We start from the raw sequence: 21,063 nt of genomic DNA, 5'->3' as shown, positions 1-21,063 counted from the left end.
ATAATTTTCATTTCTCTTATGCTTAAATTTAAGTCTTTGAGCAGTGAATTCAAAACGCCCAACACGTCATGGCTGGAGTAATTAGCCTTGTAGTAATTGCTGCCCCGGGGAAGGGGCTGGCATGTCCCTGCAGCCCCTGAGAAAGGCAGAGCAGGGTGTCTCCATATGCTGACCTTGCCTGCAGACACCACTCCTTCAGCTCCCATTGATCAGTAATGGGGAACCTTGTCCAATACAAGCTGTGTGCTCAATGCCTGTAGATGAAGGGTAGTACATGGCACCATGGAGCTATTGCTGTACATGCCAGCTGCTTTCAGGCTTGGTTCAGGGCCAGGGCAGGAGTAAGCCTGCCTAAACCCCACGGCCCCACCACACGGAAGCTGGCTCAGTAAAACAGTGGCCAGCCAGAGCCTGAATCATGAACCCCTGTCCTAAACCTGAGCCTCATCCTGCACCCAACCTCCTGCCTCAGACATGAGTCCTGATGCACCCAAACTCCATCCCAGAGTTTGCACCAGCTGAATGAGATGGGATTTCCCTGTTGACTGTCTTGCCCCACATGGCAGGGTACAGGGCATTTGCCCCACTCCACGACCGGGACTTCCCTCCTGGCCCCACTCTCTGGGGGAGACTTAGGGGGGTCCTGTGGTTCTCTGCCTGCAGCCCAGATGTGTCATATGCACCACAGGTTGAGAACCACTACTCTGGTCAGAGGAATGAGACTTTTCCACTCCTATCTGGTCAGCCCTCTGAATGGCTGACATTTACAAACAAAAAAATTTCATTTCACTGCTTCATGAACTGTTCAGTTCCAATAAGCCTAGGTCTTGGTGCTAAAACACATTCATTTCTCAAATATCAGATACCAAAACATATGCTCACAATTTTCAAATATCTAATAATGTTAGATTCTGCATTTTGACAACAAAGATTTGACATTTTTGCCTTCTGAGGTAATAACGTATTAATCACACATCTTAGAACTATAGAGCTCTTCTCTATTCAATTCTCTTCAATTTCAGTGGCTTGTCATTTCTACAGATTTATGATAAGCCATGAACTTTAAAGCTTCAAAGCTACTAATATCAACCTAAAGAAGCTGAAATCTGTGTATTTTCTGACACGGAAATCAAGGTAATTTCAACTACAAACGATCTAAAGTTCTTAATATTTTATACATTTTGGCCTATTGCTAATATAAGGGGCAATCTTAAAACAGCTGATTTTTTTCCCAATTTTCCAAATTTAGATCTTGCCCAGAAAAGTGTCCACTGACTGGAATGACTTGATTTATTCTCTGATAACATTGCCAAACTGTTAGGGGAGAAACATAAAAGGCCTGATTTTCAAAACTGGCCTCTCCCCCTCAATCACAGAAGCAATTTTACACCTGGAAATTGCCAACATATTTGAACCCACAATAAAATGTAGCATTTGAATGTCTAATTATGATAATATTCCTGCATTCACTGCACCTGGAAGTATGCTAGAATCATTACTTGTGGGCATAAATCTGTGTCCGGAAAAAATGGAGACCGGGTTGTAGGTAGCAGAAAATAGTTAATTTGCACCCATGTCATCTTAGTCAAATTTAGGGTGTTCTGAGAAACTGAGATATTTGACTTTCAAGGGACTTACCAAAATGAAGATGAAAATAGCTTGTTTTTGTTTGCTCAACAACAGAATAAATTTGGTATTACCTCCACAGAAAGAGATATGGAGCAATCATTTAATCTCCAAAATATTATCAGTGTGGTCCTGAAATCCTTCCTTGATATTGATACAGAAAGTGGTTTGAAATGCCACATCACAAAAATATTAATTCATGTGTTAAAATGCAAAACATTACATTTAACTCCTCTTATACAAAATAAAATACAAGAAAGGCATAGTGCGCTCTCTCCTTTATGGCAATATTTTGAATCCTGTCTTCTGATCAGTGGTTTGTGTTAGCTGAGTTACAGTTTAAAGTCAAATTCCTAGTGTACAGATTGTCTTCATCATTAACAGCAATAAATTAAACCCTTATTGCCAGGTATACGTAAAGTTACATTTACACTACAAGCTAGGGCTGTGATTACCTTGTTCATACACACTTACCGGGAGCTCGCATTCAGGATGTCACTGAGAGGCTTACCAAGCTGATCAAACCTTCGGATCGCTACCCCTTCCTGCTTCTCCACGTGGGAACTAATGATACGGCCAAGAATGATCTTGAGCGTGTTACTGCAGATTATGTAGCGCTAGGAAGAAGGATCCAAGAATTTGGAACGCAAGTGGTATTCTCCTCCATCCTCCCTGTTGAAGGGAAAGGACTGAGCAGGGATTGTCGAATTGAGGACGTAAATGCGTGGTTGCGCAGATGGTGTCGCAGAGAGGGCTTTGGTTTCTTTGACCATGGGACTCTGTTCCGGGCGTAAGGATTGTTAGGAAGAGACGGCATCCACCTAACGAAGAGAGGAAGGAGCATCTTCGCGGGCAGGCTTGCAAACCTAGTGAGGAGGGCTTTAAACTAGGTTCGTCGGGGTACGGTGACCAAAACCCTGAGGGGAGTGGGAAAGTCCGATACCGGGAAGAAATGCAGAGAGGAAGGGGCAAGAAAAGAGGACCCATGTTTCGAATGGAGAAGATAGGACGATCAACTGGTTACCTGAAGTGTTTGTACACTAATGCGAGAAGCCTGGGCAACAAACAGGAAGAACTGGAGGCCCTGGCCAAGACCAAGAAATATGATTTAATTGGGATAACAGAGACTTGGTGGGATGACTCGCATGACTGGAGCGCTGTCATGGAAGGGTATAGACTGTTCTGGAACAACAGGCAGGGGAGAAAAGGAGGAGGAGTTGCACTATACGTAAGAGAGCACTACGATTGCTCTGAACTCCAGTATAAAGAGGAAGAAAAACCTGTTGAGAGTCTATGGGTTAAGTTTAAAGGAGCGAACAACAGCATTGATGTTGTGGTTGGTGTTTGCTACAGGCCACCGAATCAGGTGGATGAGGTAGATGAGGCTTTCTTTGGACAATTGAGCGAAGCTTCCAGATCGCAGGCCCTGGTTCTCGTGGGGGACTTTAATCGCCCTGACATCTGCTGGGAAACCAATACGGCAGTACACAGGCAATCCAGGAAGTTTTTGGAGAATGTTGGGGATAACTTCTTGACACAGGTGCTGAAGGATCCGACCAGGGGCCGTGCGCAGCTTGACCTTCTGCTCACAAACAGGGAGGAACTAATAGGGGAAGTGGAGGTGAGTGACAACCTGGGAAGCAGTGATCATGAGATGGTAGATTTCAGGATCCTGACCAAAGGAAGAAAAGAGAGTAGTAAAATACACACCTTGGACTTCAAAAAAGCAGATTTTGACTCCCTCCGAGATCTGATGGGCAGAATCTCCTGGGATGTTAACATGAAAGGAAAAGGAGTCCAGGACAGCTGGCAGTATTTTAAAGAAGCCTTATTGAAGGCACAGAAAGAAACCATCCCGACGCGTAGCAAGAGAGGTAAACATGGTAGGAGACCGGACTGGCTTACAGGGGAAATCCTTGGTGAACTTAAGCACAAAAAGGAAGCTTACAAAGAGTGGAAACTTGGACAAATGACCAGGGAGGAGTTTAAAGGTATAGCTCGAGAATGCCGGGGGGTTATCAGGAAGGCGAAAGCGCAAATGGAATTGCGACTGGCTAAGGATGTGAAGGATAACAAGAAAGGTTTCTAAGGCATGTTAACAAGATGAAGGTGATCAGAGAGGGTGTGCAGCCCCTAATGGATGAAGGAGGTAACCTAGTGACAGATGATGTGGGGAAAGCTGAAGTACTCAATGCTTTCTTTGCCTCTGTATTCACGGACAAGGTCGGCTCCTGGACTTCTGCGCCAAGTGACGCAAGATGGGATGAAGATGGACAGCCCGTGGTGGGTAAAGAACAGGTTAGGAACTATTTAGAAAAGCTAAACGTACATAAATCCATGGGTCCGGACTTAGTGCATCCGAGGGTACTGAGGGAGTTGGCAAATGTCATTGTGGAGCCTTTGGCTATTATCTTTGAAAAGTCGTGGAGATCGGGAGAAATCCCGGATGACTGGAAAAAGGCAAATGTAGTGCCCATCTTCAAAAAAGGGAAGAAGGATGATCCAAGGAACTATAGGCCGGTCAGTCTTACCTCGGTTCCTGGAAAAATCATGGAAGGGATCCTTAAGGAATCCATATTGAGGCACTTGGATGAGAGGAAAGTGATTAGGAATAGTCAGCATGGATTCACAAAGGGCAAGTCGTGCCTGACCAATCTGATTAGCTTCTATGAGGTGGTAACTGGCTCGGTGGACATGGGGAAGTCAGTGGATGTTATATACCTTGACTTTAGCAAGGCTTTTGATACGGTCTCCCACAATATTCTTGCCAGCAAGTTAAGGGATTGTGGATTGGATAAATGGACGGTAAGATGGATAGAAAGATGGCTAGAAGGCCGGGGCCAGCGGGTAGTGATCAATGGCTCGATGTCAGGATGGTGGTCGGTTTCTAGCGGAGTGCCCCAAGGTTCGGTTCTAGGACCAGTTTTGTTCAATATCTTTATTAATGATCTGGATGAGGGGATGGATTGCACCCTCAGCAAGTTTGCAGATGACACTAAGCTGGGGGGAGAGGTAGATACGCTTAAGGGCAGAGATAGGGTACAGAATGACAGACAAATTGGAGGATTGGGCCATAAGAAATCTGATGAGGTTCAACAAGGACAAGTGTAAAGTCCTGCACTTGGGACGGAAGAATCCCAAGCATAGTTACAAGCTGGGGACCAACCGGTTAAGTAGTAGTTCTGCAGAAAAGGACCTGGGGGTTACAGTGGATGAGAAGCTATATATGAGTCAACAGTGTGCCCTTGTAGCCAAGAAGGCTAATGGCATATTAGGTTGCATTAAGAGGAGCATTGCCAGCAGATCCAGAGATGTCATCATTCCCCTTTATTCGGCTTTGGTGAGGCTGCATCTGGAGTATTGTGTCCAGTTCTGGGCCCCCCACTACAAAAAGGATGTGGACGCATTGGAGAGGGTCCAGCGGAGGGCAACCAAAATGATTAGGGGGCTGGAGCATATGACTTATGAGGAGAGGCTGAGGGACTTGGGTCTGTTTAGTCTGCAGAAGCGAAGAGTGAGGGGGGATTTGATAGCAGCCTTCAACTTCCTGAAGGGAGGTTCCAAAGAGGATGGAGAGAGGCTGTTCTCAGTAGTGACAGATGGCAGAACAAGGAGCAATGGTCTCAAGTTGTGGTGGGAGAGGTCCAGGTTGGATATTAGGAAAAACTATTTCACTACGAGGGTGGTGAAGCACTGGAATGGGTTACCTAGGGAAGTAGTGGAGTCTCCATCCCTAGAGGTGTTTAAGTCTCGGCTTGACAAAGCCCTGGCCGGGTTGATTTAGTTGGAATTGGTCCTGCCTAGAGCAGGGGGCTGGACTTGATGACCTTCTGAGGTCTCTTCCAGTTCTATGATTCTATACTTGTACTCTCTCTCATTTATAGTGGTCAGCTACACGAAACACATGAAACCGAAGGGTATGCACTAAGCACAGTTCAACCACCCCCCTCCACTGCTGCCATGTGTGGCACCACAGCTACTCTGCTTCGTATATATGTACTAGCTTGTTGAGAGCTAGCAGGGGCAAAAGTAGAAAAGCAGGGGAGTCACACACCTAGTATGTAGCGTAGACATGTCCAAAAAGAGGACAAGGATGGAATGAAAAACTCGCTTTGGATAGTTCTGTTTTAAATACTTCAAGAAACAGGACTTGTATCACATTCCTTAGGGAATTATGCCACAGCCCAATGGATCACACAGTTGGCAGGTTTTTTAAATGTATTCAACATACATTTTTCTTCTCTCACTTTCATTTGATAACATCAAGTTATTGGCTCTTGTCTTACCCTAATTCTTTTCCTCATCAGTGTACATATACTCCAGATTTCCTGAATTTTGTATTTCCCTTAAACACTGCTTCACCAAGAAATACGTATTTAATATTTAATATTTCCTCATAAGCAGCTCCTCTGGCTCTGTCATAATTTTCTTCTCTTTTCTAGATTATTTTCACTGGGTCGTTTGTTATTTTCACAACCGCAATATTGTTCAATGAGTAAGTAGATACTTATACGACTGTTATTTTTGTAGCTACCAAATGTTACTGAACTACTTTTGGTATGCTCAATACTTAGGATAGTGCTTGCCAACCACTGGGCTATGGCCTGCAGACGTCTGACTGCCTAGCCGCGATGGCTCTGGGGGCCGGGGCTAGGGTACACCACTCTCACCGCAGTTGTTAGGAGAGGCATGGTTGTGTCCCGCCTCTCAGCCAACCAGCACCGGGGCAGGAGCAAGGCTTCCTCCTGGCTGCAGAAGAGCTCTTCCCTGTGTGGCAGGAGGGTCGCACCAAGCCTCTCTCGCCACTCAGTGAAGCGCTCTTCCCCAGCCAGAGGAGACCCCCCGCCCCTGCCCAGTGCTAGTTGGGTGAGAGGCAGGGCAGGACACACCTCTTCTAACAGCCACAGTGGGGGAGGAGGCACAGGACCATGTACCCCAGCCCTGGCCCTCAGAACCACCACAACGTGGGCAGCAGTGCAGGGCTAGGTAAGGGGAGCGAGGCAGCCACTGGAGGCACTCCAGGGGTGGGCGGCTCTGAAGACCGAGCTAGTAGTGAGGAGGCTATGGAGGCAGGGCTGGCACTGGGAGGCTCTGGGGATGGGGCTAATATTGTCAGCTGGCACTGGGAGGGACTCTGGGGGGTGGTGCATTGGGGCTCTAGAAACAGGAGATTGGTACTAGGGGGGTACGGTGGGGAGCTTAAGGGGCAGGGGGCTGGGACTGAGGCCTTTGGGATGGGGCTGGCACTGGAGGGGGCTCTGAGGGTGGGAGGCTAGCACGAGGCTTGGGTGCAGAGGACACTGGGTGTCAGTGACTGGCACTGGGGGGGCTAGTGAAGGGCTCTAGGAGTTAGGGCTGGCACTAGGGGCTCTAGGGTCTGGGCTTTTGGTGGACAGGTAATGTTTTATTGGCATATTTATCACTAGCTGGACTTACCCGGCATTGCCCGGGAAACCGGAGGAACCAAGTTTAGAAAAACAAGCTGGTCCTGACAGCCTCCAGCCACACTGCAGGTGCCAGCGCCTGACATTTGTCCATTATGGCAGAGCCCCATGCTTTTCTACTGCTGCATAAAGCAAAATCTCTGACTCAAAAAAAAAAAAAAAAAGGAGGCATTGCAATGTTGAGAATCAGAGCTATTAGACTTGGCAAACTTAGATACAAAAGTCACAAAAGAAACTGTCTCTCTGTTTTCTTCCCATGTCATGAGCCATTAAAAGCACAGTGGAAAGGAGAGTCCCAAAATCACTATGGATTGTTTCCCACCTTTGTTGGAAGCATATGGAGGCCCCTCTTCAATAGTGCAATGTTTTGCTTCCTATCAGACAGTATTTTTGCTAATTATCCTTGTAGAAACTAATTTTCTTTGGCAGGGAAGTAGGGGATAGGCATGCTGGGTCTGCAAATTCTCATCCAAGAGCTGAGTAGAAGGATGCATCAATCAATGGGGCTGGCCCTACTGAACCTGAGAGATTTCAAGGTGACATCTCAAACTCTTCTCCCATCTTTTTTGATGAAACTATGAGTCAAGTACCAGAGCCTGCTGGCACCTCTATAGTCCCTCCTCCAGCACCACCTCCTTGACCAGCTGCCCCTCCCATGGACTGCATCTCTCACCTCCCCCACCCTGGATCATCCAGTATTAAACCCAGGACCAGTGCCAAGATGTGAGGGATTCTCTCCCTCCCCCCCAGCCTTGGATTAATTTCTCACCCATCCAGCATCATCCAGTGTTGCCCCTTGGTCCAGTGCCCCTCAAATGAGACCCCCCCCACCATGGGCTTCATTTCTCACTCACTCCCTGCAAGATTGTCTAGCCCCACTTCCTTCATCCCCCTACAATCCTGCCCTCCCCCCACTCACCCCCAAAGGTCCAGCCCCACCCCCCTAATCCTGCCCTCCCCCACTCGCTCCCAACCATCCAGCCCCACAGACCAGCCAGCCCCCCCCAACGATCCAGCCAGCCCCCCCCAATCCTGCCCTCCCCCCACTCACCCCCAACAGTCCAGCCTTCCTCCCTCCCCCTCCCGCTGCTCTCACGTCTGGTTCCCCAATGCTCCTCCTTCCGGATATTTTTTCTAAGTGGTAGCTGAGCAGTAACACCAGCCCCGCCCGCCACCTAGAGCGAGCCTCGGCAGCAACCCACCCACCCATTGGTCAGCCGCTGGGCCCCGAGCCAATCGCAGTATTGAAGAGGAGCCTCCATATGCTTCTAATAATGGCAGGGAAGCCACTTCTCCCCGCACTACCAAGCTCTGTGCAACACTGGGGAGAGGAGTCCGTCTCTCATTTCCTCCCTCCCACAGTACCTTAAAACCTTCTCCTGGAGGAAAGGTTATCCCATGACAAGTTTGGTTGTGGTAGGTCTTATAGTGTCCAAGTTATTAGAGCACGAACATACAAACATTCTCCTTTATATATTAGATTTGCATAATGAATATGCAAATAAACTGTCAGTGATCCACCAAAAGTTAATGAACAAGGTTTGCCAATATCAAAAAGCTTAGGAACCACTGATTTAGGATATCCTATTAGTTATTTTGTTAAAATATTTATTTTGCACATATTTCTAAGGCAACTGTAAATTTCATTGTAACTGTTATAGTAGATCATTGCACAATTCATTTATGCCATAAATATTTCAAGGTTTCTTTAGTCTTGTGTTGAAAATTTGTCTTATTCAAATGGTTAAAAATAAGTCTCCTGTATTAATTTTATTTTCCCTCATTTTAGCCTCTCTGACTGCCACTATTCAACACCTTTCACTCTCAGAAATTGTTTACAGAGCAAGTCATTTTCTTCTTTGTTAAAAAATTCTCATGTAGTTCAACAATCTAAAGCAATAAATTCTGACAAACTCACAATCCAAGCTTCAAAGCAGCATGAGAAAACACTATTGCTCCAAGATTTTCTTAACACCAACCACCACTATACTAGAATTTCTACTGTATTACTGAGCACACAATAAATATCAACAAAATCAACAAAGTAGCATTTTTTTCTTTCTGACTGAATAAAATTATTCCACACTGGTAAGATTATTAGTGGAGAAATCACATAGTGAAACTAACAGCATTAAATCTAAAAGTATTCTTTGAAATATTTTTAAAATGAGCAGCTGACGCTCCTAGAAAAACTCCTGGATCTAAACCTACTAAAGAAAAATGAATAAATTTCTCACCTGTGGCAAATGTAATTGGAGACCTTCACTGGGAATAGGCTGGTGAGATGGTGTCTGATCAAGCTGCATGTTAAATAAGCATGCAAGAGCTGACTGAGCAGCCCGAGCCTTTGCAAGCTTTTTGTTCCTTCCTGACCCTTCAAAAGTTTGACCATCCACTGCCACTGCCATCACAAAGTTTTTAGCATGGCTTTCTCCACTTTCTGAGAGAAATTCATACTTCAACCCTGGCCGCAGCTCATTCAGAATCATCACAGGGTTCTTTCCGCTGGTGGATGGATACGATGATGGTGTGGGAAGAGGGGACTGGATAAGACTACCAGCCACAGAGGAGGACGACAGACTGTAGTCTATACTGGAGCTATAGGATCCATCTCCATTGGACCCTAAATAAAAGGAATTATCAGTCTGAACTGGTGTTTCAAACCCATTGAAAAGTGTGTCTGGGAAATCTGCTTGGTCAGATGTAAAGTCTGTATTTACCGAGAGTGTTCTCCCCATTGCTAGATGTGCTTCAGAGGCATTTGGAAACTGAACAAAAGATCTCAAAGCCTTCTCAGCAGCATGAAGCTTTGCCTTCTTTTTTGTAGGGCCAGATCCCTCAAACACCTGTCCATTAACTTCAACTGCCATCACAAAAATAGGGGCATGAACTGGTCCTGTTTGGGAGAGAAGCTTGTACTGTAAACCAGGCTTAATTTCATTCAGTTGCATCAGAGCATTCTTTGGCAAAACAGGCCCTGGGGTTTTCTTCCTCTTCTTAGGGCGGAACTTGGAGTGTCCATTGTTACCCTCCTCCAATGGGCGTTTTCTGCTGCTGCTGCCACCATTTGAGAGTTGTGACCCCTCCCCGGTACTTTGTACACTGCTATCCTTAGGTGGAACGTTGTCCATGTTGCGGTTTTCTTTAACATCAGTGCTGCTTGAACCTGTGATGCCCAGAAAGAGTAACTTACAATGCCTTCGTTGCAGGATCTTGTAAATGCAAAATTTATAGATTCCTTTATCTATCTTTGTAACTGGAAGTGATGTATGCTTACAGAGTTATGTCTTTGCAGGACAAACAGAAAACTATAATTTTAATAACCCATGAAATATCAGGTGCCGGTCTGAGTTACAAATTATGCATTTGACCTTTTTATTAATACTAGGATTAAAAATCTGCACCATTTTAATTTTGCACTCAAAGTACTTTCAAGACAAAGACCTATTTTTAAATTATTTTTGTTCTAATATTCTAAACCCAGAAAGATTATTTATACTTTTCATCAGCATTTTGATGCTTATATTTCAAAATCCTTTAATTGATTAACTAATAAAATGAATATTTAAGAAGTACAAGCGAGCTGGAAGTTTTTATATTCATTCAAACCACTTCACTTTTCCTTAAGCTTGTGCTGTGGCTCAAGTAAGGAATCTTACATTTTATTTATTTATTTTTAGAAGATAATTACATAAAACCTGATAAATGTAATTAATTTCAATAAAAATAAACTCCTTTCTAGGGTCCCTGGTTTAAGAGCACATATTTGCTTTTTTATCTCCTTGAAACAATCCTACTTATACATCACCTATGCAGATGTTCCACTGTGTTCATTTTCACAATATTGCTCATTTAAATGACTAATGTCAGGTACCTGGGCACTTATCTAAGATCGTTTATGTTTTCATTCAAGATGACTAACAAGAAGCTAGAGCTTTTCTCCCAACCATGCTGACTTAATAGCCTGAACCAACTCCCAACGAATCCAGTCAGACTCTTCCTTTCTTGACTTCAAAAGTAGTTAGATTGTAAACATGCGCTGGAGAGTAGAATGAATCAAATTCAGTGCGCATATTTATTTTTTATATCAATCCTCAAAAGTTGGTAGTCTATAATTCTCACATTTCATCTCACAGAATTGTGTAAAAAATTCATGCTTAAATTATGCTGTCCCACAAGAATAATATATATAGTACAAGCATCTAACAGGAAATGTTGTATTTGAGTCATTTACATTCTTTATAAGCCTTTGCAAAGCTAAAGCAATTGCTATTATTTTATACAGAGTTCCAGTTCCAAAAATCCCCCTTAAAACATAGCTATCTTACTATGATAGCATTAGAAAGCAAGATTTTTAGTACCTGCTCAAGTTAAGCCTGACAAATTAATAATTTTGTACACTGAAAATTGTTAATGGAACTAATTTGTTTATATAAAACCAATCCAATAATTAAATTACTTAAAATATTTCTGAAATTAGGGTGGATATATCATACTATGAATTAGTTTTAAGAATTGTTCCTGCTAAAGCTTTTAAACCCTACTCTTTGTTATGTGAAGCAATTGTTATAAATTAAAACTATTTGTAGCAATCTATGTAAATTAAAATGCAATTTTAGCATCTTAAGAATTTCCAGCCTTTCAGTTTTAAACTTATCAAATATCTAGCAGTATAATGCACCTACAATGATAACAGATTATACAAATTAATCCAGAATTTAAACAAAATAAAGTGGAAATTTTCCAGAGTATAACTGGTACACACACACCACTTCACCCAGTTTACAAAGCTGATGGAATGGTTACTAAATTTTCATTTATAACATCCTCCAGCAAAAGCTCGATAGGTTACTCCTTTCGGTGCTCGAAAAGAATCAAAGATCAAAAGAAAGAGCCAAAGTAGAAACATACATGCTGTTAAACAGGAATTGAACAATAAAGTTTGGTACAATACTGGCAAATAGAAGTAAAGTAAACATTACGGATGAACATTAATATTCCCAAATTAGTATTAGATTAATCATTAGAATTGCTTTCACAATTCATTTTATCGGTAAAGGATTTCTGAAGTTGAACCTCAAATAGTGTTTTATACAGTACATATACTATTGGATTATAATCAACATAACATATATTCATGAAATTTTGTTACTTTTATAACAGTGTAGTATTGCACTGATGGAATTTAAACAACAATTTAATAAAACTGTAGTAAAACTGAATTTCTTAGTGAAAAATATGATCCTTTGAAAATTCCATTGTCTCTAGAACCATATTTTTGGATCGTTTGGTCTGTACCGTAACATCATGCATTTGCTATCAAATGGTATAATTTGTAAACTAAAGGGAAATGATTAGATATATACCAACATATCATGGCCTCCATCTATATATTTCTTTTCATTTACGAGTTCAAAAACAGAAGCAATAAGGAAAGACCAACTCTTGAAGAAAGATGTGAAGCAAAAAGTGGATCTAACCGTCTTTGATACTATAGTAGAACCTCAGAATTACGTACACCTAGAACCTAGTGGAGTACTGCGGCTTGGGGCTTCAGACCTGTGGCTCCACTTCTGGCTTCTGCCCTGTGTGGGACAGCAGGGATTAGGACTCTCCAAAGCTCTGCTCCTCGTTTCAGCCAGGGATGTGCGCGCACCAGGGCTTTAGCTACAGGGGGATTGCTGAGGCTGAAACTGGCATTCCCCTCAGAGCTAAATTCCTGAGCTCTGGTGCCTCCCCATAGGCTGAAGCCCTGAGCCTAAGTGCTCCTCCAATCTGAAGTCCTGGGCCCTAGTGCTCTCAAGGGCCAGAAGCCCTGAGCCTGGGGTAGGTCCAAAACCCCACCCCTAATGAGTGGTTGTACCTCCACCATCCCATGGCTGAAACCCTGAACTCCATGACTAAAGTCCTGAGGCAGTACAATACAGTACTGACTGGATTCTATTTGTCTCCCCTTCTGCCTGATGTATTACTTCCAGTTTCACAGGGTGTCCAGCTGACAGGTAAAACTAACTCTTGTGTTCACCCTTTCAAGTCCTACTGTAATTTAATCTAGACTGGAAAAGGAATTCACATGAGAATTTAACACCCTGAACCAAGGATTAAAACACATGGGCTACGTCTAGACTGGCATGATTTTCCGCAAATGCTTTTAACGGAAAAGTTTTCCATTAAAAGCATTTGCGGAAAAGAGCGTCTAGATTGGCACAGACACTTTTCCGCAAAAGCATTTTTTGCGGAAAAGCGTCCGTGCCAATCTAGACGCGCTTTTGCGCAAAAAAGCCCCCCGATTGCCATTTTTGCAATCTGGGCTTTTTTGCGCAAAACAAATCTGAGCTGTCTACACTGGCCCTTTTGCGCTAAAGCTTTTGCACAAAAGGACTTTTGCCTGAACGGGAGCAGCATAGTATTTCCGCAAGAAGCACTGACTTCAGACCGTAGGAAGTCAGTGTTCTTGTGGAAATTCAAGCGGTCAATGTAGACAGCTGGCAAGTTTTTCCACAAAAGCACCTGCTTTTGCGGAAAAACTTGCCAGTCTAGACACAGCCATGGAGTAGGTCTCCCATTACAATCGAACCATGGTTGGGAACCGCTGACCTCGGACTAGTACTGGGACACGAATCACTGGCTGCTGGGCATGGTGGCTGCCAGAGCTGAAATAGAGCTCGCAATGGATCTGGGGACTCACCCCGGCCCCGAGCCACTACACAGCAGCCAGCTTCAACTCCAGCAGTCATGGCAGTTGATTTTGCCCAAAGGCAGGACTGGAGCTGAGGCAGCGACAGGAGGTGGTGATGTAAGTGGCAACTCTCTCCCTCCTTGCTCCCACCCAGGTAAGATGGTGGCCTGGCCACACTCCGCCCCTCCCCCCACCTCTACCCACCCACGGGGGTGTGAGATGCAGTCGCAGCATTTCAAATCGGCAGCATCATGTGGAGCCTGGAATCAGCTTGGGACTCCCCTGCTGTCCGTGCGCTCTGTGCGGTGCTGCTTTGAAACACCGTGTTCAACTCCTTGTGGTATTTTAAAGCAGTACCACACAGAGCCCAGGGTCAGCTGGAGTCCCCAGCTGACCCCGGGCTCCATGCACTGCTTTCACCTTTGAAGCGTAGCAACAGCCCTAGAGCTGTTATTACACCTCAAAGGCAGAAACACCCTACTGACTAATCAAATAGTAGATGCAAAATGCATCAATTATTCAAACAGTCAATACTTAATATCCTTATTTTGAACTAGCTATTTTATTTTTAAGGTCAGGCTTGACAAAACCCTGGCTGGGACAACTTAGTTGGGGGTGGTCCAGTTTCGAGCAGGGGGTTGGACTAAACTACCTCCTCAAATCTCTTCCAACCCTTTCTATGATTCTATGAATTACACATATGTGAGCAACCTGTGTGTGACTTCTGTAGGAGGAAAACTTGGAAAAACAGAAAGATCAGTACAGCAGCAACTGGAACCACCAACCTGAATCGGCTGGAATTCAGGGTATACTGCAAGGCCCATTTTTTCTCCCTCCGCCACAAACTGGTGGATAGGTCTAGGAAATGGGATGGATTTTGTGAGGAGAATCAATTTTATGGGGAGGTCAAATAATTTTGGTGTTTTTTGTTGCAGGATTATCTGGTTTTATACTGAGATAATTGATGGGTCTTTTTACCTTTATGAACGTTTTTAAAAGATTACCAAGAAAACTCAGAATTGGATGGACTTATTGTGGAGCAATAAACATTTTAAATCAGTAAATAAATTCTTTGGTTACACTACCTTCTCTGAATCTTGAATGCATAAAAAAAAGGAGTATATCCATTTTCACCTGAAATCTCAAGAAGAGCTTTTTTATTCTCCCCATATTTTTAAAAAATATACTGTAACCATTACAATTTTTCACAAGCAATTTCAGACGAGCTGTAGTCTCTGCAGGTAAAACAGGTATTCTTGAAGGCTGTGATATTGCCTATGTCCACCTTCTTCAGACATCAAGATTTCCCTAAACAGTAGTTCCACAAAATAACATAAGCTTTAATAGCTAGTGTCTGGCTCTGCATGTAGCTGCTCATGCGAGAGGTCAGAAAGACAGTGTAGGCGAATATTTGTAAAATTCAAAAATAAATGGGATGATTTTTTTCTTAAAATATTTGGACTTATATTACCAAATTTATTTAGCATAATTTAACCCTGTTTAGTAAAATACCCTTTCTATGTATGTAATGTACAGGGTACATATGTATCCTAAGTAGACATACAAATGCAAGAGACTCCTCTGTATCACATATAACATTACAATCCAGTTGTCATTGGTTGTATTTAATTTCCGTTAAACCGTCATGATTGTACCACCCTACACCTCATCTATTGTCCTTGGTGAAATTATCTTTTTAATAGCCCAAGATCAAAAGCTTATTGCATTCAACTGAATTCTCTTTTAAATAAAAAGGTGTAGACATGTTAAATATTTTAATAAGGACATTTATAGGACCTCAACATAAAAATAACATTTTCCTTCAACTACAAGGCATTTTTATTTGCATTCAAGCACATTCAGTTAGAACATGCCTACTTAATTAAGTATTTTATTTAAATCACTTGAATTATGACAATTATTTCTCTTAGGGTATGTCTACACTGCGAAGTTAATTTGAACTAACAGCCATTATTTCAAATTAACTTTAATAGCATCTATACATGCAAACCACTATTTCAAAATTAATTCGAAATAGCGGAGCGCTTAATTCAAATTTGGTAAACTTCATTCTACGAGGAGTAACGCCAAATTCGAAATAGCTATTTTGAATTAAGTGCTGGGTAGACACTTAATTCAAAATAAGGGCCTCCAGTCCTTCCCAGGGAGCCCTGGTGGCCACTCTGCGCACAACCAGGAAAACTTACTCTCCTCTCTCCCAGCCCCGGAGCCACTAAAGGGGTAGACCCTGGCCACAGTGCCTGTGCCAGCTCCAAGCCTGCCAGCCCAGAGCCAGCAGTGGCCACCGGGGCCCCTGACCCAGTGGCTCCAAAACATGAGCCAACAAACCACTAGCAGCCAGCCCTCCACCGCTCCCCAGGAGTGGCCTGCCAGCTCACAGGAGTCTGACAGGGGCTGGAGAAGACGGGCGCCTTCCTGGTCCAGGGTGGAGATTATGGACCTTATTCAGGTTTGGGGGGGGGATGCCCCCAACGTCCATGATCTCCACACTAGACGGAGGAACGCGACCGTCTATGGCAGGATAGCTGCCAGCCTGGCCACCAAAGGCCACATGTGAACCCAGGAGCAGGTTTGCATGCAAATCAAGTTGATCTGGCGAGACCCCCAACCCTGGGCCCTGAACTTCCCCTCCCCCTTCTTCCCCTTGCTTCCCCCTCCCCTCTCCCACCCTCTCTTCACCTCTCCCGCCTCCTTTTCCCAGTCTCCCCAGAGGTTCATCCCTCCCCCCCAGTTTTGTTCAATAAACCCAGTTTCTATTTTTGAACATACGTGTCTTTTGTTTGACATCAGGAAGGGGGGTGCTAGGGAGGTGTAAGTGGAAGGACGTGAGAGAGGAATGGGACACGAGCCCCCAATGGGGAGGACTCTGAGCAGTGGACGCTCTACCGGAGGGCCTCCTGGATCCTGACAGTCCCCCAATGGACCCCCCAGATGGAAGCCTGCAGCAAGTGCAGCCGGGCTGATGGCAACGACCCCACGAGAGGCACCGGAGTGCCTAGGGGCAGCTCTGGCTCCATGTGGCTGCGTGCTGTGGTGTCCTGAGTGCAGGCACTCAGGGCACTCCAAGACAGAACTGCTTTGCTGTCCCTCACCGAGATAGACAAGCAAGCGGGGAACCCTGAGAACTGTCTATGCGGGGTGTGGGTAGGGGCCCTTTAAGCACAGAGCTCAGTTAGCCTCAGGCAGCAGCCCCACACACTGAGTCCTAACCTGATGCCCTGCCGGCACTGGTTCCGGCCAGCCTTAACTTCGGTTCAGGGTCCACTCAATGTGGACGCACTATTTCGAAATAGGTTTTGTGTGTAGATGCGTTAATTCGAATTAGCTTAATTTGAATTAACTATTTTGAATTAAGTTAACTCGAATTAACGCTGTAGTGTAGACATAACCTTACTTCTCTTAGTCCTTATGAGGAGAGTGTATTTGGAAATTATTCATCTTATTCTCAACATAGCCTCCAAAGCATTGGCAAGACTTAAAAAAATAAGACAAATCCAACAGGAATGTGTGTCAGCCTCCTTAGTTTCAATGCAACTGTAAGGGACATATGGATATATGGGGGTACACAAATATTTATCTCCACTTACTGAAACTATTTTCCAAAAAAGTTGACAAACTTTAACCATATGGGATTCTATTAGTTCTTACATCAGTGGAAAGGCAAAGGCATCTCTACCATTTCCTATTTGTACTGTCTAAATGAATTTGGGGTAATTCATTTTTTGTTTAAGTTTAGTTGATTCAAGTTGTCTTCCCCACCTTAACATTTTTTGTGTATTTGAGAAAACTTACTTAACTGGCAGAAAACACAGGCCTACCCAAGCTAATACTTTAAAGAAACAGGCCAGCAGAATGAATTTTAGTAAAATGAAGTCATTTTACAAAACCCACGTTCTTGACTCCCCAATAAAAATGCACTTTAACTTCTACATGTAGAACTCTATCTTTCCTATACAAGGCCTTGCTGTACTGTTCGGATGTCATTACCTTTGACAAAGAAAGGGTATCATATGTGTTAGCTTTACAATTCGGGGATAGAATAAGCAAATATTCTTTTCTGAACAAGAGTGAACAGTTTACAGTAAAGCCAGGAAATATCCATTTCACAATATTTAAAAGCAACACATACACAGTATTTTATTATCATTCACAAAAAATAAGTATGGTTAAAAGACCAAATACCTGTAATATGAGATAATTGTATAATAACGTGGTAGCTGTATTTCTTTCTATAAATAGGTCTTAATCCTGCAGGAGGCTGAGCACTTTCACACCAATCCGACAATGAATCTAGACATATGCTTAACTTTAAGCCCTTGTAGCGTTCCACTGAAGCCACGTGACTGCTCATATTAAAAAGTACACACATGCTTAAATACTTTGCTGGACCTGGGCCAAAGCAATACCACCACTGTATAATTTTCTTCCTTTTTTAAATCTTCATTACTTGATTCCTCTCCTAACACATTCTTTTTTGATTCACAAACCCTTATATTTGATCTCCTTTGTCCTGCACTCTCCTTTCTCCTGTACCCTCACAATTCCTATCTCTTTGCCAAGTTTCCTGAACTCTGTTTCTTGCCCCATTGCCCTAGTTTCCCCTTCCCTAGGTATATCCCCCAAAATAATAATCTCAGCCCCCTTCAAACCTCATTCCATTAATAGACGGCTGATACACCAGTAAGTTATTGTACATTTCTGGCACACAAAGTCTCTGATCTTTATTTAAAATAAAATTTCTGTTCAGCCTGTCCTCTGGCTAGAACACTTTAGAGGCAGGAGTTCATTTCTTACTCTAATCCAGATCTTGTATGAGTTTAGCATTATTGTGTAATCTACTTCCAGTTCTACTGTGGGATGGTTTGGGACATGTAGAAATTTTTTTTTGTAGGAGACAGTATGCTACACAGGTACATGCACGCATGTCACATCAGTAGAGTATACCACTTCATATTTCCTCAAATCAAGCCCTAGATGTATTAATCATCATTACTTCACTACAGGTTCAAGGAGAAAACAAGCTGAGAGAGAATAAGCTGTTTTGAAATGCAAGTATCTTTGATTATTAGAAAGCATGGTATGAAGATATCAATCATATGAAGAGTAACTGGATTATATTTTAATCAGATGTATTTGAAAGCTTTCCCAGTACGAAAATTCTACTTTAATGAGCACATGTAAAAAAAGTGAACTATACACACAGAAATTCTCTCATCTGTATTCTCATCATTTCTGTATGCCCATCCAGCTGCAAGGAAAAATGGCTCTTTCAGAAAGTACTATATTTTGTATTATGTATATATACACATCTTACTCATATTTTCTTCATCATCTATATCCATTGTGAAATATTTTTGCTGGTTTCTTGACTGGCGCAGACAGCTTCTATCTAAAAAAAAGAGAGAGAATGTGTTTAAAGCTTATATCATGTAAAACACAGGTGTCCACATGATGAAGGCAAGGAACGAAGCCAGAGGTTGTTTCTCTGGCTCTTTCACCAATGTTCATCTGCAGTGAGGAACAACTCATTCTCCCTGTATGTCTATGCTGTTTCTCTAGCTCAAAGGTGTAGAGCTGTTAAGAACCCTTTAATGTTTACACACATCTTTACATTTCTGATTGCAGATAGTCCAGAAGTGCATGCTGTTTTTCATATGGTGTATTTTTCCTGATTCATGTACTTAAAAGATATGAACTAATCCCTCTCACTGGAAAATATGGTCATTTCCTTGTCTATTTCACCTACTATTTTAAACAATGTGGTGAGTTAAAAGGTCACACCTCACTGCAGCTCTAGAAATGGTTTAGTGGGAGAGATGTTTTTCCTGCAACAAGCCAGAGGAAAAAGGACAAAGTCAAAATACTAACAATCTGATGATGCAGATAACATCAAGAAAGTTCAGGCAATTCTTTTACTGGGTAGAGCAAGTATTACAATTTAAAAGGACAGTTCCCGGAAAGAGAGGTCTTGTGATAACTACCTAAACTTTACCCTACTTACAGAAAATGAAGGGGCTTAATATGATAAGCAAAGGGTGGATAAGGAATTGACTTAAGGGGAGACTGCAATGGGTCATACTGAAAGAAAAACAGTTACTTTGGAGAAGTGTTAGTAGTTAATTTCTTTAGGGATCCATCTTGTGATCAACTGTATTTAATATTTCCATTAATGAACTTGACACAATGTAGGACACTGCTAATAAAATTTGCAAATTACAAAGTTAGGAGGTATTCCTAACAAGGGGGAGCAGAATATTATACAAGATTTGCAGGATCTTGTAAACTGGAGCAACCAACATAGGATGAAATTTAATGGTGCAAGGTCATGTATGTAGGGACTAAAAGCAAGAAATTTTGCTGTAAGCTGGGAATGTATCAGTTGGAAGTGACAGAAGAAAACAAAGACCTGAGTGTCAGTCATAGGGTGGCAATGCAGCCAAGAAAAGGGGCTAATAGAATCCTACTATATATCCAATGAGATATTGCCAAAAGAAATAGCGAAGTGTTATTACTTGAATACAAGACACAGGTGAGATCTCATCTGTAACACTGAGTGCAATCCTGGTCTCCCATGTTTAAGAAAGATGAATTCAAAATGGAACAGGTGCAGAGACAAGCTACAGAGATAACCTGAGAAAAGGAGAAACTACTTCATAAAAGGCAACTTCAGGAGATTGCCTTCTTTAGTTCAACCAAATGAAGGGTGAAGGGGAGATATGTAAATACATCAGAGGGACAAGAGGAGTTATTTAAGTGAAGAGACAGTGTTGGAACAAGAATAAATGGATATCAACTGGCCATCAACAAGTTTAAGTCTGAAATTAGAGGAAGATTTCTAATCCTCAGAGGAGTGATATTCAGGAACAGACTCCTGCAGTGAGCCATGAAGGGAGTGGAAAGGGGAAAGCGAAAAGGGGAACGGAAAGGAAATAAAACAGTTTCTAACCTGGGCTTCGGAAGTTTATGGAAGGGTTGGGATGATGAGATTGCAGATGGGCCACGTGCCAGTGTTGGCATCTGCTATTAGCAAATACTTCAAATGACTGAAGAGCAGACACTAGATGGAATGGGTTTTGAGTTACTTTGGTGAATTCTTTCCCTGGTGACTAGCACAGGGTCTACCTGATCACTATACAGAAGTGTCTCAATTTTTCCAACCTTCACTTATCCGACATGCCGTTTTATCTAACGTGCCGCCCACTGTCAGGTGCCGCACACCGACATGACAAATTGACGAATAAGCACCCAGCGTGTACAACAGCCAATCACAATCTGTGCCGCATACCCACACCA

General features: G+C 43.0%; 1 protein-coding gene across 5 annotated transcripts in view; it reads right to left on the bottom strand.

The window, feature by feature from the left end:
* Positions 1 to 21,063, bottom strand: part of ADARB1 (adenosine deaminase RNA specific B1) — a 92,626-nt gene that overhangs the window by 22,530 nt on the left and 49,033 nt on the right. For all 5 annotated transcript variants that reach the window (XM_075934164.1, XM_075934163.1, XM_075934162.1 and 2 more), the window contains 2 exons: positions 19,085 to 19,159; positions 9,308 to 10,236 (listed from right to left, as the gene is read on the bottom strand). In XM_075934164.1, coding sequence (XP_075790279.1) covers positions 9,308 to 10,236; positions 19,085 to 19,112 — 957 coding nt within the window. In that variant the 5' untranslated portion in view covers positions 19,113 to 19,159. The remainder of the gene's footprint in view (positions 1 to 9,307; positions 10,237 to 19,084; positions 19,160 to 21,063) is intronic.

Source organism: Pelodiscus sinensis, chromosome 7 (assembly GCF_049634645.1).
Source record: "Pelodiscus sinensis isolate JC-2024 chromosome 7, ASM4963464v1, whole genome shotgun sequence".
Classification (NCBI taxonomy): Eukaryota; Metazoa; Chordata; order Testudines; family Trionychidae; genus Pelodiscus; species Pelodiscus sinensis.
The sequence above is the reverse complement of the archived record's forward strand: the minus strand, read 5'-3'. Positions and strand labels throughout refer to the sequence as shown.